The sequence below is a fragment of the Oncorhynchus clarkii genome, chromosome 6 (genome assembly GCF_045791955.1).
Source record: "Oncorhynchus clarkii lewisi isolate Uvic-CL-2024 chromosome 6, UVic_Ocla_1.0, whole genome shotgun sequence".
Lineage (NCBI taxonomy): Eukaryota > Metazoa > Chordata > Actinopteri > Salmoniformes > Salmonidae > Oncorhynchus > Oncorhynchus clarkii.
Genome location: NC_092152.1, coordinates 34122986 through 34147666, shown reverse-complemented (window position 1 = coordinate 34147666; position 24681 = coordinate 34122986). Strand labels below are relative to the sequence as shown.

The window sequence follows — 24681 nt, the reverse complement described above, 5'->3', positions numbered from 1 at the left end:
TAGGTTTCTTCCTAGGTTTTGGCCTTTCTAGGGAGTTTTTCCTAGCCACCGTGCTTCTACACCTGCATTGCTTGCTGTTTGGGGTTTTAGGCTGGGTTTCTGTACAGCACTTTGAGATATCAGCTGATGTACGAAGGGCTATATAAATACATTTGATTTGATTTGATTTGATGTGACATGCTGGTAGAAATGAGGTGAAACGTATTTACGTTTGCCAGCATTAAAGTCCCTGGTCACTAGGAGCACCTCTTCTGGATGAGCATTTTCTTGTTTGCTTATGGCCTTATACAGTTGGTTGAGTGCGATCTTAGTGCCAGCACCGGTTTGTGGTGTTAAATAGATGGCTACAAATATTATAGAATAATACATTAGAATTGATAACAGTCTATCAGTTACGGAGCTCAGAGATGGAGCATGGCATTTAGGTAGCACTGAATGGTCTCTGATGAGTCATTCACATGTGGACAGCTCAGCTTTAGAACACCTTATTCGTTTAATCGACTACTCATCTTGATTAGCTGAATCAGGTGTGTTAGTGTTGGGCTGGAACTAAAGCCTGCACACCCTGTATCTCTCCTCTCCACACAGAGCCTACATTGCTTTATTGATTCATTTAGCCTCTCTGTGATTGCACATGTCAATCATAAATGGTCTGCAGTAGTTTGCTTCACTATCTGTCTCCCTATGTGGTCTTCTTTCCCTCTCTCTTGCTCTCTCTCTCTCTCTTGCTCTCTCTCTCTCTCTCTAGAAGGATGGTAAGGTGGTGGATGGCAGTCTGTTGGGGGATGCCAACGGGGTAGAGCCTGGTCCAGGAAGAGTGAAGGAGTCTGGGAAATGGCAGAAGCCCCAGTTCACACACAAAGCCCTGATGAACTGTTGTCTGATCAAATGGATCATAACCAGCAGGACAACACCAGACAAAGGTGAGGAGGGAGAGGGTGGGGGCGGCTGGAAGGTGAGGAGTGGGGAAAGGTGGAAAGAGGGGTATGGGACAGAGACAGAAAGGAGAGAGGGGGTGGAGAGAAAGGAGGAGAACTGTGTAGTCAAATGTTTAAACTGTAATTAACTGGATTGGAATTGATTCATGAATCGACTGGCCTGACCTCTCCTGGTCCCTTTGGTTGAGCCGACACGTTCAGTACCAGGAACATTTACCACGGGGTCAGAGTTCACACACACACTGTATTTGATTAATCAAAGGCCCTTCTTTTGCTCATTATTTTGGAGCTCTTAGTTACACTTCAGTGGCTAAGCTTGTATAGACCAGGGTTTCCCAAACTGGGTCCTGGTCCCACCCCCCTGGGTGTATGTTTTGGTTTTTAACTTACCACCACACAGCTGATTCAAATTACCAACTCATCATCAAGCTTGGATTATTTTAATCAGCTGTGTGGTACTAGGGCAAAAAATGAAACGTGCACCCGGAGGGTGCCACAGGACCAAGTCTGGGAAGCCCTGGTATAGACTGGTAACAGCTAAAACGGCCATTAAAAACATCAACTGGTTGCGTACCTCTCCCTCTCCCTCTGCATGTCTCTAAATGTACAGCATTCACATCATACTGTTCTATCAGACGTCTGTTCCTTGAGTGAGTGTCTCCTCAGAAGTTTACTGTAATGGCTCTTCAGCGCCACCTTGTGGCGTAAAATAGGAAATGCACATTTAAATATTTAGTGCATGATACTGTTGCGTTCACTCTGTGTATTCTGTATTCTGTTCTTAATAATGTAACTGCACCGCATGGATCGAAAGCTATAGAGTTATTCTAGAACGTAACAATGTATCAAAAGCTGATGTTTCATGGATGTTATTCTAGCAGGTCAGTGAAAGGTGATAAGGAAGAGAGAATCACATCCTTATATATCCTATAGATTCTGTTTCTGTGGTCACAGTCACAGTGTTCTGTGTCAGCATCATGAACATCAGATAGAGGGAGCGAGAAAGAGAGAGAGAAAGCGAGAGAGACAGAGAGAGAGAGAGTGAGCAAGAGAGAAATGGGAGGGAGAGGGGGGAGAGAAAGACATAGCGAGGTGGAGGTAGAGTGAGATAGAGAGGGAGACTGGGAAGAGAAAGGGCGATAGAGAGGCTTTGGTCCGTTTGCTACCGTGAGTCCCTCTAATCTGCTGGATACACAGAAGCCTATTGCATGTAACAAACCGTTATATCACCTGTAGCATGGTCAAGCAAGTTAATGTGTTCAACAGGTTACTAAACAACTACTGATTTAGAACCACAGAGTTACCGCAAGTCAGCACAAAGACAACAGGAGCACTGCCTGCGCTATTCTAGCACCATTTCAGCTTAAACATTTAAACATAATCAAATCAACAAGGCAATATATGCTTACGTTTAATATACTGGAAACAAACTGAAAGATAAATAAAACAAATTGTCCAATGTTGCTAAATATCATGTGGCTGTCCATGGTACTGATTTATGTATGTGTGTGTATGTGTACTTGCAAGCAAAACATTTTTTTTTGCTCACTCTCCTCAAACATGTTGGCAAAACGGTCTATGGTTCTGTCATACAGTACACTTTTAGTTTTTGTTGTTATAGGCTACCTAGCTAAAATGCTTGCTTGTTTAACTTCCTCGCATGGACAACAATGAATCACAGAACCAGCTAAGTTAGCTAGCTAGTTAACGTGAACCTACTAGGCGACATCTAGGCTACATATTGAACTTCAATGGTTTTCGGCCAGTGGCACAACATATTACATTGTGGTTAGATCATAATCATTGGCCTGTACAGAGAATTAAATCAAAACCACAAGTCCAAATCCCCAGGGCCGCTAGCTACTGCAGGACATCAACACAAGCAGACCAGAAACAGACAAGATTTTCTGAAAATGACATTTTGCTTAAGAAGTGATTTGATTGGTCTGAAGCCAAATTCAAACTGGCCTCCCTTCGGGGGCATTTTGCTGCAGCAGGACAACCCACAGTTGAGCTCAGCTCAACGCTGATTGGCTATTTATTAATGATTTTTTTTATCAAGGGAGGCAAAATGCTTGCTGGTATCAATCAATCAAAGTGTGTACCTGGAGTGATCACCCACTCCAGGTAATCTCTTCCTCTGTGTGTCTCTCCAACATAGTGCCAGGCTCTTCTAGGCCAGTGACCTATACGTGTGGGAGACTAGATAGCGTGATGTTATTAAGTTACAGCATGGGTCAGAACAGAGCAGAGCAGGTCAGTGGGGTGCTTCATCCATTATAGGGTGGAACGCTCATTCTGGTCTTTCCTCCCGTCTGGTTTTTGGTCTATCTTGCTCTCTGCAGTTTGTTAGTATTAGCAACCCTATATTGCCACTCTTCAGTGAGTGGGTGTTTTTGTTGTTTTTAAGACTGGTACAGACACCAAGACAAATGCATGTCAGCGTTTTTGTAATGGCATTAACGTTTTTCGGTGTTCTCCCTGACTTCTGGTTCTGTCTGTCTGTCTGTCTGTCTGTCTGTCTGTCTGTCTGTCTTTTGACCTACAATTAATTAGATGTATGCCTGCCCTTCCTTTGTGCCATTGATTAGATGCAAACCTATCCCCCCATCCTCCTCTGTCCTCCTCTGTCCGTCTGGCCAACAGCACCCATCCATTCATCACTCTCTCTGCCACTGCTGAATCAGCAAGCTCATGTACTTCTCTTTCTCTCCTTTTTTCGTTCTCTCCTTTTTCGGACCTTCTCTGCTCCCATGCTGTCTTTCTCTTTCTCCGTCCTTTGTTATGTAGCCTAGGGGTGTCCGGGGAAAGCATTTTTTTGTGTATGACAGTGTTTGCTCCCCCTTCTCTTTCTTAACTCCAAATGCCAGAGAAGAGATAGCTGATAGTTTCAAAAATGGGGCTGCTATGACTGTTACTATACTGTTAAGATGTTATTTTGAAAACAGATCTCTCTCTACCCTCCCCGTTTCTGTCTTTACTCAGTATGTCCCTTTGAAAGTTGGCTAATGCATTTCACAGTCTAAATCCCCATAATTCACAATTCCATGCAGTTTAAATAGGGACATAATACCCTACAGATCTGTTACCTAAAGCACATTCTGGCTCAAAATAACCCGGACAGATGGAGTTAGAGAAAAGAGGAGACAATGGAAAAAGAAAAGGTGGAGAAATAGAGATAGAGAGGGGTGATGATGGAATGACAGCGGGTGATAGATATGACTTCTTTTCATTTCTCAACATGAGAGAGAAGAAATGTGGGCAGGTGAGACCCAGGGCGAGAGGGAAAGAGAGGGGGGGATATTTCAAAGGGAGAGAAATTAGCTTTTGGGTAAAAAGTATTATTTTAATTGCCTGGCTGTGGCTGTCTCTAAACCTGCAGGGCTGAGGTGAAGTATGAATGAGTGATTGTCATCTGTATCAGAGGGATTGGTATGAGTTAAGATGAATTGGGTGTATATATGATTGTCCTTGTTCGATAGAGCTATTGGACTTCTTTCAGCGATGTTCCTATTGGCGGATTCATTGCCAAATATACAAGCAGACACAGTCTCTGAAAGACTACAACTTGTCTTGGGCAGTGCTTCGTGCTTTGGCCCACCTCCCTCCCCCAAAGCGGGCTTTATTTAAAAGAAGTCCGACACTAACAACAATCCTTTGACCCCCTAGTATGCATAGTAGCCCGGAGGGAGGAGTAGTTGTCAGTGGATGCAGTAAGCAGGTGTGTGTTTGGTAGGGCAAACTGGGATCAGTTTCAGGAGCTAAGTGAAAGGCTGGTCATGGGTCACATCAACACCATCATCCTGGAAACGCTACACACACTCCAATTCGCATACCGCCCCAACAGATCCACAGATGATGCAATCTCAATTGCACTCCACACTGCCCTTTCCCACCTGGACAAAAGGCACACCTATGTGAGAATGTTGTTCATTGACGACAGCTCAGCGTTCAACACCATAGTGCCCACAAAGCTCATCACTAAACTAAGGACCCTGGGACTAAACACCTCCCTCTGCAACTGGATCCTGGACTTCCTGACGGGCCACCCCCAGGTGGTAAGGGTAGGTAACAACACATCCACTACGCTGATCCTCAACACGGGGGCCCCTCAGGGGTGCGTGCTCAGTCCCCTCCTGTACTCCCTGTTCCCTCATGACTGCACGGCCCGCCATGACTCCAACACCATCATTAGGTTTGTGAATGACACAACAGTGGTAAGCCTGATCACCAACAACGATGAGACATCCTATAGGTAGGAGATCAGAGACCTGACCGTGTGATGCAAGGACAACAACCTCTACCTCAACGTGATCACGACAAAGGAGATTATTGTGGACTACAGGAAAAGGAGGACCAAGCACGCCCCCATTCTCGTCGACTGGGCTGTAGTGGAGCAGGTTGAGAGCTTCAAGGTCCTTGGCGTCCACATCACCAACAAACTAACATGGTCCAAGCACACAAAGACAGTTGTGAAGAGGGCACGACAAAACCTATTCCCCCTCAGGAGACTGAAAAGATTTGGCATGGGTCCTCATATCCTCAAAAGGTTTTAAAGCTGCACCATCGAGAGCATCCTGACGGGTTTCATCACTGCCTGGTATGGTAACTGCTCGGCCTCCGACCGCAAGGCACCACAGAGGGTGGTGCGTACAACCCAGTACATCGCCGGGGCCAAGCTTCTTGACATCCAGGACCTCTGTACCAGGCAGTGCCAGAGGAAGGCTCTAAAAATTGTCAAAGCCTCCAGCACCCAAGTCATAGACTGTTCTCTCTGCTACCAAACGGCAATCGGGAACCGGTCTAGGTCCTTGAGGCTTATAAACAGCTTCTACCCCCAAGCCATAAGACTCCTGAGCATCGAATCAAATGGCTTCCCAGACTATTTGCATTGCCTCCCCTCCCCCTTCTACGCTGCTGCTGCTCTCTGTAGTTATCTATGCATAGTCACTAATAACTCTACCTATATGTACATAAGTAATCACTCTTCTCAATGGTGCCCTTTCCTTGAGAGCAAAACAATTCACCTCTCTTGTCTCCATTCATTTAACGCGGAGCACTGACACGCCCTGGCCTTAGTATTTTGTGTTTTCTTTATTATTTTGGTCAGGTCAGGGTGTGACATGGGTATTTATGTGGTGTGTATTGTCTAGGTTTTTTTTGTAGGTTATGGGATTGTGGTTAGTGGAGTTGTCTAGGAAAGTCTATGGTTGCCTAGAGTGGTTCTCAATCAGAGGCAGGTGCTTATCGTTGTCTCTGATTGGGAACAATATTTAGGCAGCCATATTCTTTGAGTGTTTCGTGGGTGATTGTTTCTGTCTCTGTGTTTGTTGCACCAGATAGGGCTGTTTTGGTTTTGTCACGTTTATTGTTTTTGTATATTGTTCGTATTTTCATCTTCATTAAAGATGTTTATGAATAACCACGCTGCATTTTGGTCCTCCTCTCTTTCAACTGAAAACCTTAACGAGCACCTGCTCCCTCTGACCAGAGGAAACATAATAAATGATCACCAGACCACTTCTGGTGACCTTCACCGATTCCACAGCACCCAACTCTGTTTTCACCCACCCCGAAAACACAAATTGGTCAAAACATCACTCCTACTGTCACAGCCTCTCTGCTGCTGTATGTTGGTCACCATTATTCAAGTTTGTGGGCATGCCCCCTCTACCTAGCGGGCGGTATCAGGAGTCGCTATGAATGCAGGAATTTGTGGTTTACTCTGAGCAGACGAATACATTTCAAGTTGGCATTTTAGTCATTTACGTGGCAGACGCTCTTATCCAGAGGGATTTACAGTAGTGAGTGCATACATTTGAATACTTTTTTCATACTGGTCCCCCGTGGGAATCGAACCCTCAATCCTGGCGCTGCTCTACCAACGGAGCAACACAGGAATACACAGGGAATGGACATTTCCCGATTCTACCAGTAAAATGAAAATGTGCTGGTTCTAGCTTGTGGTTTGGATAATTGTGATGTTTATGATAAAAACGTAATGTTGTTAATATAGTAATAACTACAGTGCCTTGCGAAAGTATTCGGCCCCCTTGAACTTTGCGACCTTTTGCCACATTTCAGGCTTCAAACATAAAGATATAAAACTGTATTTTTTTGGGAAGAATCAACAACAAGTGGGACACAATCATGAAGTGGAACGACATTTATTGGATATTTCAAACTTTTTTAACAAAACAAAAACTGAAAAATTGGGCGTGCAAAATTATTCAGCCCCTTTACTTTCAGTGCAGCAAACTCTCTCCAGAAGTTCAGTGAGGATCTCTGAATGATCCAATGTTGACCTAAATGACTAATGATGATAAATACAATCCACCTGTGTGTAATCAAGTCTCCGTATAAATGCACCTGCACTGTGATAGTCTCAGAGGTCTGTTAAAAGCGCAGAGAGCATCATGAAGAACAAGGAACACACCAGGCAGGTCCGAGATACTGTTGTGAAGAAGTTTAAAGCCGGATTTGGATACAAAAAGATTTCCCAAGCTTTAAACATCCCAAGGAGCACTGTGCAAGCGATAATATTGAAATGGAAGGAGTATCAGACCACTGCAAATCTACCAAGACCTGGCCGCCCCTCTAAACTTTCAGCTCATACAAGGAGAAGACTGATCAGAGATGCAGCCAAGAGGCCCATGATCACTCTGGATGAACTGCAGAGATCTACAGCTGAGGTGGGAGACTCTGTCCATAGGACAACAATCAGTCGTATATTGCACAAATCTGGCCTTTATGGAAGAGTGGCAAGAAGAAAGCCATTTCTTAAAGATATCCATAAAAAGTGTTGTTTAAAGTTTGCCACAAGCCACCTGGGAGACACACCAAACATGTGGAAGAAGGTGCTCTGGTCAGATGAAACCAAAATTGAACTTTTTGGCAACAATGCAAAACGTTATGTTTGGCGTAAAAGCAACACAGCTCATCACCCGGAACACACCATCCCCACTGTCAAACATGGTGGTGGCAGCATCATGGTTTGGGCCTGCTTTTCTTCAGCAGGGACAGGGAAGATGGTTAAAATTGATGGGAAGATGGATGGAGCCAAATACAGGACCATTCTGGAAGAAAACCTGATGCAGTCTGCAAAAGACCTTAGACTGGGACGGAGATTTGTCTTCCAACAAGACAATGATCCAAACATAAAGCAAAATCTACAATGGAATGGTTCAAAAATAAACATATCCAGGTGTTAGAATGGCCAAGTCAAAGTCCAGACCTGAATCCAATCGAGAATCTGTGGAAAGAACTGAAAACTGCTGTTCACAAATGCTCTCCATCCAACCTCATTCATATATCCTTATGTACATATTCTTTATCCCCTCACACTGTGTACAAGACAGTAGTTTTGGAATTGTTAGTTAGATTACTTGTTGGTTATTACTGCATTGTCGGAACTAGAAGCACAAGCATTTCGCTACACTCGCATTAACATCTGCTAACCATGTGTATGTGACAAATAAAATTTGATTTGATTTGATTTGACCTCACTGAGCTCGAGCTGTTTTGCAAGGAGGAATGGGAAAAAATTTCAGTCTCTCGATGTGCAAAACTGATAGAGACATACCCCAAGCGACTTACAGCTGTAATCGCAGCAAAAGGTGGCGCTACAAAGTATTAACTTAAGGGGGCTGAATAATTTTGCACGCCCAATTTTTCAGTTTTTGATTTGTTAAAAAAGTTTGAAATATCCAATAAATGTCGTTCCACTTCATGATTGTGTCCCACTTGTTGTTGATTCTTCACAAAAAAATACAGTTTTATATCTTTATGTTTGAAGCCTGAAATGTGGCAAAAGGTCGCAAAGTTCAAGGGGGCCGAATACTTTCGCAAGGCACTGTAGGTACTGTCGCAGAGCCAGGGTGAAATTCCCCTTCAACTTTACCTGCTAGACCATTATTTTGGAATGAATGAATTAAAACAATTTTTTCGACATATCTAAAAAAAAAAAAACATATTCTGTTGCCTCATATGTGTAATCGAATGGGTTTCTTTTGTTTCCATTTGGGTTCCTGTTTTGAATCGATTACATCCTTGTGGCACTGAGACACTGAACAGGAACATAGGAGTGACCAACCACGTGACACATTGTAGACCTACACATGTTACATGATCGTGACTGTTTCTGGAGAACAGCTGAGTAACACTTCATGTGATTCTTTAAATAGGCTGAACTCTCATTGGATCCATCCTCCCATGTTTCATCTCTCATTGACTGACAATGAGGACTGAAGATATCAGATCACAAACCTGTCAGCATTACTGTATACCAGAGCCGTATTTAGGTTAATGTGACTCTGCTGCATACATGATGTTACCGCCCTCTAGTGGGTATTGTAAATCATTACACAGCTTGGATTTTGTCCTTTTTTAAAACATTTTTTTTTAATTTCACCTTTATTTAACCAGGTAGGCTAGTTGAGAACAAGTTCTCATTTGCAACTGCGACCTGGCCAAGATAAAGCATAGCAGTGTGAACAGACAACACAAAGTTACACATGGAGTAAACAATTAACAAGTCAATAACACAGTAGAAAAAGAAAAAAAGAAAAAAAAGAGTCTATATACATTGTGTGCAAAAGGCATGAGGAGGTAGGCGAATAATTACAATTTAGCAGGTTAATAACACTGGAGTGATAAATGATCAGATGGTCATGTGCAGGTAGAGATACTGGTGTGCAAAAGAGCAGAAAAGTAAATAAATAAAAACAGTATGGGGATGAGGTAGGTAAAAATTGGTGGGCTATTTACCGATAGACTATGTACAGCTGCAGCAATCGGTTAACTGCTCAGATAGCAGATGTTTGAAGTTGGTGAGGGAGATAAAAGTCTCCTTAGCATGGTTATATGACCAATTTTGTACTTTGTGTGGTTACGTAGTTAAGACCCAACTTTTACAACAGTTTGTACAGTTCCTCAGGTACACACGTGTTACAGGTAGTATATTTAAAGTCTTTCACATGTGATCATGGAACAAGATAGGAGAGCGGGAAGGGGAGTTGAAGGGTACTTAAATGTGAGGAATGTGGACAGAGTGAGAGAAACAGACAGAGAGAAGAAGAGAAGAAAGTGGTGGAAGTGTGTGATGTTTCATGTGAAAGGTCAGGCTCTTTAGAATGTCCTGTTTGATCTCTCTCCCTCTCTCTCTCTCTCCCCCTCTCTCTCTCTCTCTCTCTCTCTCTCTCTCTCTCTCTCTCTCTCTTCATCTCTGACTCAAGCCCAGTGTCACAAACTCCAAACAGACTGGGAAATGTGACACACACACACTGTCTGCCCTCTCCACACAGTTTTCAGCATCAGTTGATCTATCGGTCTGTAGTTTGATATGACGGGTAGGATAGTTATTATCTGAGAGTTTGCTTTTTTTGTTACTTTATTTACTGAGTGGATCACTTTGCGTGTGTCTCATTGACGTGTTAAGTTGTGACTAGTTTTTCTCCAATCGTAGCTGTCTCTTCTCGTTGGAATCTTGCATCGATTCTTCTAGTGTCATCTCATTGGAGTCTTTAGTTTGGCATTTGTGGCATCTCTATTCAGAGCTGAAGTCTCGTCTTGTCTAGTCTAGTTTATTCTCTTGTCACCTTGTGCTGTCTGGTCTCGCCTGGTTGCTATGGGTGCTGTGATGGCAGCTCTCTCCCTGGAGGCCAGGAGGCGTCTGTCTCGCCCCAGCTGTCTGTCTGACTGTCACCATAGGGCTGCACGCTACCACCGCTCAGGTAGGCTCTCACCCCACTCTCTACTACTCTTCTCTCTGGCTTTCACCTTACTCTCGACCTCTCTACTGTGGCTTTTTCTCTCTATGCTGTTTATTTCTATACTCATGTTCTCTGTCTGACTGTCACCATAATGCTGCTAGATACCACTGCTCAGGCATTGTACACCATCACATGTACCATCTCTCTCTTTCCACTCCCTCCCTCTCTTTCCTCAGTAAGTCCTGTTCTGAATATGGCTCTACGGTGTTTAAAAGTATTTAGACATGTCCATATTGGTGTGTATCTTGTCTGTTTGTGTGTTGGACTCTGTTAGAGTAGGACTGTTTTCCCCAGCCAGATACGAATAGCGTGGCTCAATCCTCAGGCGATCTATGGCTCAGCTGTCCAGAGGCTGGGTCTGGAGCTAATGATGATCCACTCACTGACCAGATACCAGACATTCAGCTCTTTCCTGTCTGTCTGCTCTGAAGCAAACTGTATGTTTTTTGTGTTGAACAAATTAGATAATAAGCTGATATTTGCAGTGATGCTGGCTGGGATGACACACACACACACACACACACACACACCACACCACTCTGTGGAACCAAATCACTGTGGGTATTGAGTGACTGGAGCGACATACTGTAGGGTGAGATTTACAGTAGCTAAGTGTTTTCGTGAGGGTAAAGTTTCCAACTGGTATTCACAGACAGACAGACATACATACAGACATACATGCACACATTTAGGATCACAGGTTATATGTCTATCTAATTGCCAAGAAGGCTTCCCTAACATGTCAGAGTATTGATGCTTGTAGTGTATAGATATAAGGATATGGAGTGGTATAGTTAGTGCTGTGGAGTTAAGAGCAGAGGACAGGGGAGAGGCTCAGCACAGGTTCATTGATCTCTCTCACTCTGGCCTCTCGCTGTCTCCCAGCCATCTGCATCAATGCATTAGTGAGCGCTCACACACACACACACGTCTCCATCGCCATCTTACTCAAAGCATTAGCAAGTCCACACTCATCAACTACTGTATCTTATCCTCAGTGTTCCACCACTTATCCACAGATATGTCTCACACAAGTGGGCACATACACACATACAGAAACATCTCCTTTTATTGTCTTCTGAACACAGCCCTTGTCTAGCACTTGCTGTGTGTGTGTGTGTGTGTGTGTGTGTGTGTGTGTGTGTGTGTGTGTGTGTGTGTGTGTGTGTGTGTGCTTGATCCTCCTATCGGGCCTTCTGTCTCAGTCTGGAAATGTGACTTCACCCCTGGTCCCCAAGCACTACGTCTGAAAAGAGAAGATGAGAGGGGGAAGGTGGTCAGAAAGAGAAGAGAGGGAGAGAGAGAGAGAGAGATCGAATGGGAGATAGATAAAGAGAATAAAATAGGGAACCAAATGAGATACTGAGCCTGTGGTTAGAAAGTGTGAAGGAATAAATGTGGGGGATGGAGGTCGGCTGGAAAGAGAGGTGAGACGGATGAGATGAACAGAGGGAGGAGAGGAGGGGCGATATGGACAGAAAGAGAGGAGGTTTGGAGTGGATGAAGAGAGTCACTGGACTGCCCACTGTAGCTTCATCATCTGTGGTTTCTTACGGGACAGAGGGGAAAGAGAGAGATGAAAGGAGGGTGGGGGGGGGAGAGAGAGAGAGAGCGCAGAAGAGGAGAGAAGGGAAGGCTACTGGCGGTAAGGGATGGGCGGTGCTTGCTGGTAGCTCTTCAGTCCATCGGACACCTCTCAGCTCTACACAGACCCAATCCTCCGGAACCCTATGTAGTCACTACCTGGAATAAACTGGACTGAAAATACTGGCCGTGTGAACCGCATTAGCGTGAATCACATCGAACCTGGCGTGAACCCAACCAGATCTGGACCAGATTCGATTGGACTGGACTGGACCAAGTGTTACTGAGAGAAAGAGGAAGGAATGGTCGGGAAACAAAGAGAAATAAGTGGAAAGATTGTTCGTAACGTCTTAGAAAGTGGTGTTTGGTGAATTATCAGAGACTAGAGTACTGATATTTAACTAGTCTATTGATCTGTCAATTATAGTATTGATTATATTGTGGATTGATTGATTAACTGATTGATTTACACATATTGTATACTATGACAAGATCTAAAATAAGGAAGGAAGGAAGGAAGGAAAGGCACCCGGTATTGTGTTTCATTCACAGAGAGGGACTGTTTTAAGTTCATAGATTCTGTTTCTTTATGTTGTGGATGTTCTTATATTTCTGTTTATATCGTGGGAAAGATGAGATGATCACAGTGAGGTGTAGGATTTCACTCTCATCACTTCTACACACCTTCCTGACTCAGCAAGTTAGTCATCTGATTCACTTCAACGATTCACAGTTTTAAAACACATCATGAACCGGATATCACAGAACATCGATTGGAATTCTCTGTAGTTCCTGAAGGTGATTTTATCCAGAGATGATTCAGTCATTCAGCCCCCCAAAATGACGGCTCTAAGATGATTGACGTTTACTATTTGGACTGTAAAGGTGTACAGCGATGCTCTATCAATGGCTATCTGTCTGGATTTTTGAGAACAACTGTGGAGGAATGACAACAAAGTTCACTTTAGACCGCTCCTCACCACCAAAATAAGTGGCCTTGGACTCAACCTCTATTTTCCCACAGGTCAGATCTAAAGAGAGCGTTTTTTCACCATGTCTACCCACTTTTTAATATTTTCCATTCCATAATCTTTGACATTTTACATCCATTTTCTTGTCCATTCTTTCATGCTGCCCTGCTCGTTATGTTAGCACCAGCTGATAAGCTTAGCCAAGCCTCCAAGTACCTAGCCTACCTGACTGACTGGTGGATAGCCTAGCATCTGTTGTTCAACCACAGCGACTATCACTATCATTAACCTTGCACCTGCTGGAGTCTTCCCCCCCCCCCCCCCCCTTTCCCCGGGCACCAGGCCTCTGTGTGTGGGCTTTCCCTCAGCGGGCTCCTCTCCCAGCCATGGGGTTTCAGATCCAGGGCATGGAGCTGTTTGCCATTGGTGTGGTCATGATCATGTTTGTGGCCGTGCTCAAGGGCTTTGGCATCCTGGAGCCCATGTCCTCCTTTGAAGGTAAGGGCCCTGAGGAGGCTCCAGTAGGCTAGAAATCCAATGAAATGGCAGGGAAGCAAAAATGCTGGGGGTCTGTATCTTTTTATTCCATGTTCACAAATGGGCACAATGGGCATTAACTATCTGCTATCGGGTGTTCAAACTGCATCTTGTATTTGGGAGGCAAAGTGGATTTTTTTATTTTTTATTTGACCTTTATTTAACTAGGCAAGTCAGTTAAGAACAAATTCTTATTTTCAATGACGGCCTAGGAACAGTGGGTTAACTGCCTGTTCAGGGGCAGAACAACAGATTTGTACCTTGTCAGCTTAGGGGTTTGAACTTGCAACCTTCCGGTTACTCGTCCAACGCTCTAACCACTAGGCTACCCTGCCGCCCCTATGTGGTATCTGGGTAACTAGTATCTGGGATAGGGCATTTGGTGTTTGCTATTTTGGCATTTGATAGATTCTAAGATAGTATAGAAAGAAAGTTGCACACTCTATATATGTTCCCAACAATTGAATTAGTCAACTTAACCAAACATAAAGCTGCCATCTTCTAAGGCTGGGGTAGGGCAGTTGGGCATTCTGAGACAGGCGATTGTGGTATCGATTAGGAAATATCTCTCAAGAGAAAAATGTTTTAGTGGGCATTAAAGTCAAGTTTACTGTAGAGAATAACATCATTCAGATTCTATAAAGTTCCCTGAATAATATATAGTTGTAGGCCAAAGGCCAGACAAAGTGTTCTGTAGCCACTGTGCCAAATCAATTACAATAGAAAGCCTTCAACCCCACATTAAAGTGCTTCGGTTTAGACTTATCACAGACATCATAAGCATTAGAGAGTAGTATAATTCCATATGTGCCTTTTATCTTATTGTCTATGGATCAGGTAAATGTAGTATTTGACACATTCATTGCTCCTGTGGATAGACTCAAGCGAAGGTGGCGATGGTGAATCATGTTGATCATGCAGTTTTTTGTGAAGGAGTGGTTCACCCATTATTCATAGTATTATTTTGTTCTATTTTTCTGAACCCAAACTTCTGTCCGCTCTTCTCGCTCTCAATTCCTCTACAATGCATCTCTCTTCTTCTTCTTAACATCCTGCCTGGCCACCCTGGTGAGATATGTTCTCTCTCTCTCTCTCTCTCTCTCTCTCTCTCTCTCTCTCTCTCTCTCTCTCTCAATTCAATTCAAAGGGCTTTATTGGCACGGGAAACAAAATAAATAAACATAAATATGGATTGTATTTACAATGGTGTTTGTTCTTCACTGGTTGCCCCTTTTCTTGTGGCAACAGGTCACAAGTCATGCTGCTGTGATGGCACACCAAGGTATTTCACGCAATAGATATGGGAGTTTATCAAAATTGGATTTGTTTAAAAATTTGTTGTGTGTCTGTTTAATCTGAGGGTCACTCTCTCTCTCTCTCTCTCTCTCTCTCTTTCTCCCTTCTCCCTCTCAGTCCTTCCACAGTGCACCATTCTCTCTCCTCCTCCCTCCCTCTCTCTCCATCTCTCTGTGGTCACATCTTCAGAGAGGCATGGCCCACACCCAGGTCTAGCATTACCTAGCATTAATTATACATGCAGTATCGAACAGGCTTTCTTTGAGACCGCCTAAATGTGGAGCCTGCAGTACTTCGCCAGGACCATGAAGGACACTGGCCATCCCGCAATGGCCCCCAGAATCCTCTCCCACTGTTCAATAGTGTCCCGGCAATAGTTTTTCCTCATTTTTCTCTCTCTCAATCTTTCCCACTTTCTTTCTTAAGTGCCCCTCTGATATACACTCAGTCCCAGCAGAAATGGAAATAGAGAAATACAAAGTCACCTAGCCATAATAATAATAATAGTTACATAGCCAAATCGATCAGCAGTCAAATAAGGGCATCTGTTTTACCAGCTACATGATGTATATCCACCTAGCACCATTAACCACCATCCAATAATGGGTATTGGTGTGTGTGTGTGTGTGTGTGTGTGTGTGTGTGTGTGTGTGTGTGTGTGTGTGTAACACACAAATCCCTAGTTGTTGCTTTTGAAATGAGACTTTTTACCAGTCCTAATGTGTGTTGTATTTTGGATCTGTTTGATTTATTTCTGGCATGTGTGGTGGTGCTGTATATTCTGGATTGTGTGTGGCGTCAGTTAGATGAGAGAGTCTGGCCATTAATGTAATAATGGCCGTCGACTGATCAATACTGCTTGGACTCCTGCCTACTACTTCATTTCTACTGCCACCAGAGGACAGTATTGATCACCCCCTGTTTTTATTGCAATGGGGTCTTTGTGTGTGTGTGTGTGTGTGTGTGTGTGTGTGAGTTGAAAATCATTGGTATGACGACGTTTAAATAACAGGAGTTTTTGGCAAGTGTCACAGGCCTTGAGTGAACCAGCGTCCAGTGAATTACAGCAATGCTGTATATCTTCTGACTGTGTCTGACTGTGGATTTGTCCCAAAAGGCACCCTATTCCTTATATAGTGCACTACTTTTGACCAGGGCCCACAGAGCCATTTTGGATGCATCCTGTGTGAAGCGTCAGCCTGCTGAGAGCTGTGTTTATGAACTCTGGAGAGATGAGAACAATTAGACTTGAACTGGATCACAGAGCCTGCTGGGGACATGGGATTTAGGACAGATGGCTGGGTCTCATTACTCTAAACTAAAGAGTCTTCCTTTCCTTGCCTCCTCTCCTTCATTTGCACCTATCTGAAAACAGATGGTGATAACAATATGGCGCATGTCTATTGGGTGTCAGCTGCCATCTGTCTTATTCTGTCAGATCAGAGCAGATGAAGGAAAGAAGAGGAGGAGAGAAAGCCACTTTAGACTATTGAGATGCAGCCATCTACACTGACTCCTCAATGGCAAATGGGTTCACTAACAAGTACTGTGTTAATGTTGTGGAAACATCTTGTTAAACATCTTCATAATGGATACAGACTTCTTGTTACAGATTTGTCTTGTACGCAGAGAGTGTGTGGGATTTCCTTTGTCGATGGAACTGTCCCTAAATGTGTGGGATTTTTCACAATTATTTAAAAAATAAATGTGGTAGGTTCTGTCTGTATCTGTGGGTAGTTTTGACAGGAGTCCACGGGTTAATGGGATGAAGAGAATGAGAGGAGGAGGGGAAGCCAAGGAAATAAGTAGGGATGGAAGAGAGTAAATTTACACTGTTAATTAAGTGCCGCATGTCTGTTGGCTCATCAGAGTTTGATTCAGCGGGATGAAATGAGTAACCTCTCACCTGGATGTCCCAGGACTTGGGAGTAAAATGACGGGACAAGTAAACAATCGGAATAATCTTTTGGGAAAACAGCTTAGGAATTCTCATGGAAAGAAGGATTGTGTTTGTTCCCTGTAGTTTCAGTTTTGATTTGAAAGGCTGTTTTAGGTCCTTTTGGATATCATTGAGGTTGAATCTGGTCCAATCGCTTTTCATGGCTTCAACTTAAATCTCTCTGAATCACAGTTGGAACTGTTCTCTCTAGAACCGTAGAACTCTCTGGAACTTTAAAGCATCCCAAGGATCCAAAGCAATATCTGTCTTTAGTTTGAGAGACAGATGGTATTTTATTGAGAGACTGGCAGAGGGAAAGTGGGTACGGAGGGAGAGATAACTGAGGGAGAGAGGACAGAGAGACAGAATTTTCACTCTTGGGGAAACAAAAAGATGGAAAGACTGAGGAAGAAGGGGAGTTGAGTGTCAGGTGGGAGTCAGCCTTGTACTAATGTTCCTCAAATTGATGCACTTACTGGGACTCATCGACATCACAGAGACTGGTAAGAGAGATGGGGATGGAGGGAGAAAGAGAGGGGGAGAGAGAGGTTGGATGGTGAGAGGGAGAGAGAGGTTGGATGGAGGGAGATGGAGGGAGAGAGTGGGACTAACTGCATTTATAAAGATTGTCTGTTCCTCTCCTGTTCTCCCTAGTCAGTATCTGCGTTCCACAATTATTGACTTGACCATTTTCTCTGTTTTTTTTCTTCTCTTTTCTCACTGTCTCTATACCTCTCTTTACTCCGTTAACTGTCTTTACATTTCTCTATCTCTCTTGCTCTCTCTCTCTCTCTCTCTCTCTCTCTCTCTCTCTCTCTCTGTTGTGTGTGTTTAAAGATGGTGAGTATGGAAGCAATAGAAATCTCTTGGTTTCTAGAAACTCCCCATTTTTTGAGCTATGTCTTGCTTTTCTTTCTCACAGTGTTAGTGCTTTCTCTTACTTTGTTAGAACGAGTAGGACTAATACACATTTTTTAAAAATCATTGGATATTTCAGAATTAAGTTCTTTCAATGCCTTGTTATTGAATATTACTAATTTGGCACCTGTTCACTCAAATGTAATAAGTGAATACTAACAGAAAACGTAGTTTCTCTGCAAAGATCACACTTTAAAAGAAAGTACCTCCCTCTCTTTTTGAGTCCTCCTTTTTTTTTATCTCACTCTTCTTCAATTTCTTTCTAACTCTTAATCTGGCCCCTTTTTCCACCCCTTAAATTTGTTTTCCCTCTTCCTCTCTTTCCCTGCCTGCCATGGTCTCCCCATCCCTCTCTCCCACTGTCCTTCCTCTCTCCCTCTCTTTCCCCTCTCCTTCTCTCTATCCCCTTCTCTTTTCTCTCTCTCTCTCCCTCTATCTCTCCCTCTTACCCGCTCTTTCCTCCTACAGACAGTAGTGACAGTGATTTGGAGCTGTCTATAGTTCGTCACCAGCCAGAAGGCTTGGACCAGCTGCAGGTTCAGACCAAGTTCACCAAGAAGGAGCTCCAGTCACTATACAGGGGCTTCAAGAATGTACGTAGGGGAGCAGAGAGGATGGGGTAGGGAGGCTGTAGGACTGTATTTGGGAGGTTTTTTTGCCTTTATTTTAGCAGTTTGAGCTTGGATCTTTATTTGTGGGCAGTTTGGAGTTCTACATAAGAATGTAGAATAAATCAGAGTAGATTTGAGCTTATTGATGTACTGAAATTACTTCACCATTAATAGGCATATGGCTAATTTCCCTGTAACTCTCTTTATCTCTCTCTCTCTCTCTCTCTCTCTCTCTCTCTCTCTCTCTGTCTGTCTGTCTGTCTGTCTGTCTGTCTGTCTGTCTGTCTGTCTGTCTGTCTGTCTGTCTGTCTGTCTGTCTGTCTGTCTGTCTGTCTGTCTGTCTGTCTGTCTGTCTGTCTGTCTGTCTGTCTGTCTGTCTGTCTGTCTGTCTGTCTGTCTGTCTGTCTGTCTGTCTGTCTGTCTGTCTGTCTGTCTGTCTGTCTGTCTGTCTGTCTGTCTGTCTGTCTGTCTGTCTCGTAGGAGTGTCCGAGTGGTTTGGTTGACGAAGAGACGTTCAAGACCATCTATTCTCAGTTCTTTCCCCAAGGAGGTGAGCGGATATAACTATCTCCATTGAAGCTACTCTCTGTCTCTTTGTGCCTGGAATATGACAAAAGCACACCTGAACTACAGGGAGAATAACAGGAAAAGCTTATGGTTACTGATTATTTGAATGTCTGCCTACCCCCAACATTCTCTCCTCCCCTCCATCTCTCTCCTCTCCTCATCCCTTTTCCCCTAACCTCTCTCTCCCTTCTTCAACCCTTTTCCTGTACACTACCTCCCCTATCTTTCCTCTCTTCTGTTCCTCTCTTCTCCCCCCGCCCCACTCTCCTACAGACGCCACCACCTATGCACATTTCCTGTTCAATGCGTTTGATATGGACAGAAATGGCTCCATTCGTTTTGAGGACTTTGTGATTGGCCTGTCTGTTCTTCTGAGAGGGTCAGTCACAGAGAAACTCAACTGGGCCTTCAACCTGTATGACATCAACAAGGATGGATACATCACTAAAGAGGTACACTGTGATTGGCCACCATAGAAACACCACATATCTAAATGATTGGCTACAGATGTAGGATCTTAATTGTAGTACTATTTAGTTACTGAGATTTTTTCTGCACGGCAGGAAATGCAAACATGTAGTGTATTCAAGATTTAAAAAAGGCTTCTAAAGTCTGTAATCTCCGCTTAAAATTTCAGACTTGATTTGCCCTAATGAAAAGTGTATCAACCCCTAAAAAAATTCCATTCATTATTATCCACATAATCATTCACATTTCCTGTTGCTGCAGGATTATTTACCTGCTGTAGCAAAGTGGCTCAAATTAAGATCCTACATCTGTAGCTTTAGATACATCACGGTAAACTATGACCCCTCTCTCCCTCTGTCTCTTCGCTCTTTCTTTCTCTGTCTCCCTCTCTCTCCCTCTCTCTCAGGAGATGCTGGCTATTATGAAGTCCATCTATGATATGATGGGCAGGTACACATACCCAAGTGTACGGGATGAGGCACCCTCTGAACATGTGGATAAGTTCTTCCAGGTGCACACAGCGCTGTGCTCACAAACACACTCGCTCAACATGCACACACAACATGCACGCACGCCTCAACAAAATGCTTCTTACTTACTGAACATGCTCTCGTCCTCTCTCCTTACTTCATTCATTCTGCTCCTCCCTCTCTCCCTCTCTCCATTCCTTTCTTCTTTTTTCAGAAAATGGACAGGAACAGAGATGGAGTGGTGACCATTGAGGAGTTCATTGAGACCTGTCAGAAGGTACCACAGTTACAAAACATGCATCAACACAACAGCAGACCTGTGCGCTACCTCACACTTTGACATAATTAATAAAAGACATAGACAACGTTAACAGAATCACTTGAAGGGGGTATGCATAAGGCATTCGTAACACCTTTATGAAACCAATCATAACACCGTTGAGTGTTGCAGTATCATTCATTACAAACCGTTAACAGATTTTTTTCAACATTAGCCATAAGACGTACAGTGGAAATGTGTATTTATACTGCCGCAGTACCCAATCCTCTGATACACTATTCACATAACAGGCTGGGACCAGCACAGGGCAAGTGGTTAGTGTCTTTGTGCATTGAGTGTTCTGTGTCCTCTCTCATGATCTTTCAACATAGCAGGATGCCACCTTGGAATTATCATTATTAGCTTACTGAATTATGAGCTTTTCTGGTAGTGGGGTGGTTAAGAATAATAATTGTTTAGTTTGTGATGAAAGCACCAAAACATATAGTCAAAGTTTAATGGTCACATGCACATAGTACAATGAAATGCTTCTGGGAACCCAGAGAGGAACATTTGGTGATGCACAATATTTGCAGCATGTGCTAAGGGAACTGCATCTATGTTGTTATCTAGCTGACATGTTTTAGCTAGTACAGTGTCAATGTCTTCATCAAATACCATCAGAACCAGTGATGTAGTGGTAAAGAAATAGGTGGTCGTTGGCTGTCAATGCAGTAACAGGTGGCAAAAAAACAGTCTCAACGTCAACAGGGAAGAGGTATTATAGGCAGAGGTGCAAAGAAAAAGCCATATCTCAGACTGGCCAATAAAAAGAAAAGATTAAGATGGGCAACAGAACACAGACACTGGACAGAGGAACTCTGCCTAGAAGGCCAGCATCACGGAGTCGCCTCTTCCCTGTTGACGTTGAGACTGGTGTTTTGCGGGTACTATTTAATGAAGCTGCAAGTTGAGGACTTGTGAGGCGTCTGTTTCTCAAACTAGACACTCTAATGTACTTGTCCTCTTGCTCAGTTGGGCACTGGGGCCTCCCATTCCTCTTTCTATTCTGGTTAGTGCCAGTTTGCGCTGTTCTGTGAAGGGAGTAGTACACAGCGTTGTATGAGATCTTCAGTTTCTTGGCAATTTCTCGCATAGAATAGCCTTCATTTCTCAGAACAAGAATAGACTGACGAGTTTCAGAAGAAAGTTATTTGTTTCTGGCCATTTTGAGCCTGTAGTCGAACCCACAAATCCAGATGCTCCAGATACTCAACTAGTCTAAAGAAGTTTTATTGCTTCTTTAATCAGAACAACAGTTTTCAGCTGTGCTAACATAATTGAAAAAGGGTTTTCTAATGATCAATTAGCCTTTTACAATTATAAACTTGGATTAGCTAACACAACGTGCCATTGGAACTCAAGAGTGATGGTTGCTGATAATGGGCCTCTGTACACCTATGTAGGTATTCCATAAAAAATCTGCCGTTTCCAGCCACAATAGTCATTTACAACATTAACAATGTCTACAAGGTATTTCTGATCACTTTGATTTTATTTTAATGGACAAAAAAACTTGATTTTCTTTCAAAACAAGGACATTTCTAAGTGACCCCAAACTTTTGAACGGTAGTGTATATATTTGAAAAATCAAGGGACAAGCAGCCACCCATAAGAATCCTGGAAGAAGCAACTGCCATGACCTGAGCTCCTCTCAACTGTGTGTGAGAGATGTGTGCTATCTGGGGAGTTATGAGTAATGAGTGCAGAAGACACATTTCTGTTGTTCGCTGTAACATGGACAAATTAAGTTGTATTGTATTGAATGGCGGATTTGAAGTAAACAGGCCAGATACTCTTGGGCTGGAGCACCAATCCTGCTCTTAGGATAATACTTAGGGGGTTGGCTACTGTGGCTGTGAACATACATATTTATGTTGTACTATGGATTAACAAGGCAACAGTAAACATGTTGTCCCCCGCAAATGATGCAGCTCCCCCCATTGGGCCAATTGAGATATCATGTGTGAGTAACACATTTCAGTTATTGTGTGTGACCATAGATTATCCATTATATGGGCCAGATACTCAAGTTGCCTCTTTAACAATGTGTTAAACAAGAAATGTCTTTAAAAAAATGGAAGGCAGTCGGGAGGAGGCAAGATCAGGTGGGGACATTCTAGCCAATGAGAGGGCAGATACATGTGTGAACAACAGGCACTCCAATATAAAGTGGGGGGTTTTCAAAGTTGCCAGGATGTCAGGTGTGCTACTTATATTTACCCTTTATTTAACTAGGCGAGTCAGTTAAGAACAAATTCCTATTTACAATGACGGCCTACTGGGGAACAGTGGGTTAACTGCCTTGTTCAGCGGCAGAACAACAGATTTTTACCTTGTCAGCTCAGGGAATCGATCCAGCAACCTTTCGGTTACTGGCTCAACGCTCTAACCACTAGGCTACCTGCCGCCCCTATATCAGTTCACTCATAACAAGCTAAGCACTACTAAACTTATTTTTGATCAAATAAGCCACATGTAGCAAATAAGCCATTACATTGTTTGTTAACCAAATTCGACACTCTCTCATTGACCTCCATACAAAAACTACTCACTTGGTGAGCCAAAACTAAATAAATAAAAAAACGCCACCTGCGTTTTTTGGATCCAGTTATCCCTCTCACTTCGCATCTTCCTCTCTGGTGTGACTTGCAAATGTCAGTTAATTAGTGTAGCTCCCGCCTTGGGCAATCAGTATAACTTTGTAAATGTCAGATCTTCATGGCAAGATGCATCATTCACCCAAGTTTTGTCAAAATCGGGCCAGAGCTGTCTGAGACATCACATGTGACTAACGTACGAACGGACAGACAGACAGGCGGACAGAGATTTCATTGTGGGGACAAGAAGCAGACTCATGACATTCGTTCAACAGTCTGTCTTGTTTGTTTGTCTTCCAGGACGAGAACATCATGAACTCCATGCAGCTCTTTGAGAACGTGCTCTAGAGCCCAGCAGAACATTCTACGTCATTCTCCCATCGTCCGATCCCGTCCTCCTGTCTATACACAACCCCTGTCCAATCACACAATATACACACACACACACACACACACTCAATTTAGTGCATCCTAATCTAGGATGGCTAATCCACAGATATGTACTAGCAGAGTTAATTTACTGCTGCACTAGCCTCAACCTGCCACTGCTTGTGGACTAAAGAGCGCACTAGAGAAAGAAAAGAGGAGAGAAGAGAGCTACTGGGACTTCTTCTACTTTACAGCTTGTCAGCTTCCCAAAGAAAGAAGGACCAAACTGCTCAACACTGATGATCCGAGGAGCTTCTAGAACTCTGCCTTCTCATTGGACCAAAAAGACAAATGACTAATCAAAAGATGGAGAGAGAATATGAGAGTGGCAATTGTGGAAACTCATCAGGATGTTGCTGACCTCCAGACCAGGATCCTGTAGCTATAACACATAAGTACACTTACACAGCACTTACACATACTATATGGGGATGCACTGACACACTTCTTTGAGTGTTTAAGAGAGTTGATGTAGCGTACAGCAAGTTGGATTGATCCTGGGCAAGGACGCCAGCACCAAACACCACAGAGACACTAAAAAGAAAAGTACTGAAGCATGCGCTTGCACTAAGAATCATTCATATTCTACAATATGCACCAGAAGAGAATGCATTGTAAATGTAGATAGTCACAGTAGACCACTAAAAGAAAACTCAGTGTGTATGTAGATATGTATAGACAGTAATATATAATAATAACATAAATAAAGTTAAGACGTTGTGCTCTCATCTGTACTGCTCGTTTGGTAGTAAGTAGTCGGTGGGGTTAAGGTTAAGGCCAAACCAAATCTGTGGGCAGGTTTTCTTAACACTTACAGAATACTAATTGATGGAATTGTAGCCTTACATCTTTAGTATGTCTTTTTGGATCATTTGATCGTACAGGTATTTTGTTTCATTTCAAGTCAGTTCTGGAGTTTTGAGTTACCCCTACGGGCGGTGGGCTCTAACCCTACTGGTTGCGTCTGGCCATAGTTCTAGGTGACACAGTGAGGGTCACTCTGTTCTGTCACCAACGGACCAGCGAGTCACCAACGGATAAGCATGAGATGTACAGTATGTCAGTGCCTCCTTATAATGTGTGTAACAACAAGACAAATATACTAAGATGTATATGTGTTATAAACTAAAGCCATCCTCAGATGAATACAGAGTATACAGCTATGGCCTGATCCCTCTTCTCAATCGTTCATCAGAGGTTTTGTTTTGTTAATGTCCCAAAATGGCCCCCTAATTTCCTTTCAGGAATAGGGTCCATTGTGATG

The 24681-nt window shown here is 43.3% G+C and overlaps 1 protein-coding gene across 1 annotated transcript; it reads left to right on the top strand.

Annotated features, from left to right (window-relative positions):
- Window positions 1–12418: 12418 nt before the first annotated feature.
- Window positions 12419–24145, top strand: LOC139412043 (calsenilin-like). Its single transcript, XM_071158831.1, has 7 exons — window positions 12419–13761; window positions 18422–18546; window positions 19045–19114; window positions 19405–19583; window positions 20006–20110; window positions 20284–20346; window positions 23289–24145. Exons 1-7 carry the CDS (start codon window positions 13650–13652, stop codon window positions 23334–23336), a joined length of 702 nt encoding a protein of 233 aa, XP_071014932.1. The 5' UTR covers window positions 12419–13649; the 3' UTR covers window positions 23337–24145.
- Window positions 24146–24681: the final 536 nt, after the last annotated feature.

Bases quoted from the DNA above. Each gene is read 5' to 3' on its own strand.
- LOC139412043 (XM_071158831.1), top strand. From the start codon at position 13,650: ATGGGGTTTCAGATCCAGGGCATGGAGCTGTTTGCCATTGGTGTGGTC. The intron at 19,584-20,005 runs GTACACTGTGAT...CCTCTCTCTCAG, and splicing joins ATGGATACATCACTAAAGAG to GAGATGCTGGCTATTATGAA. The intron at 20,111-20,283 runs GTGCACACAGCG...TTCTTTTTTCAG, and splicing joins ATGTGGATAAGTTCTTCCAG to AAAATGGACAGGAACAGAGA.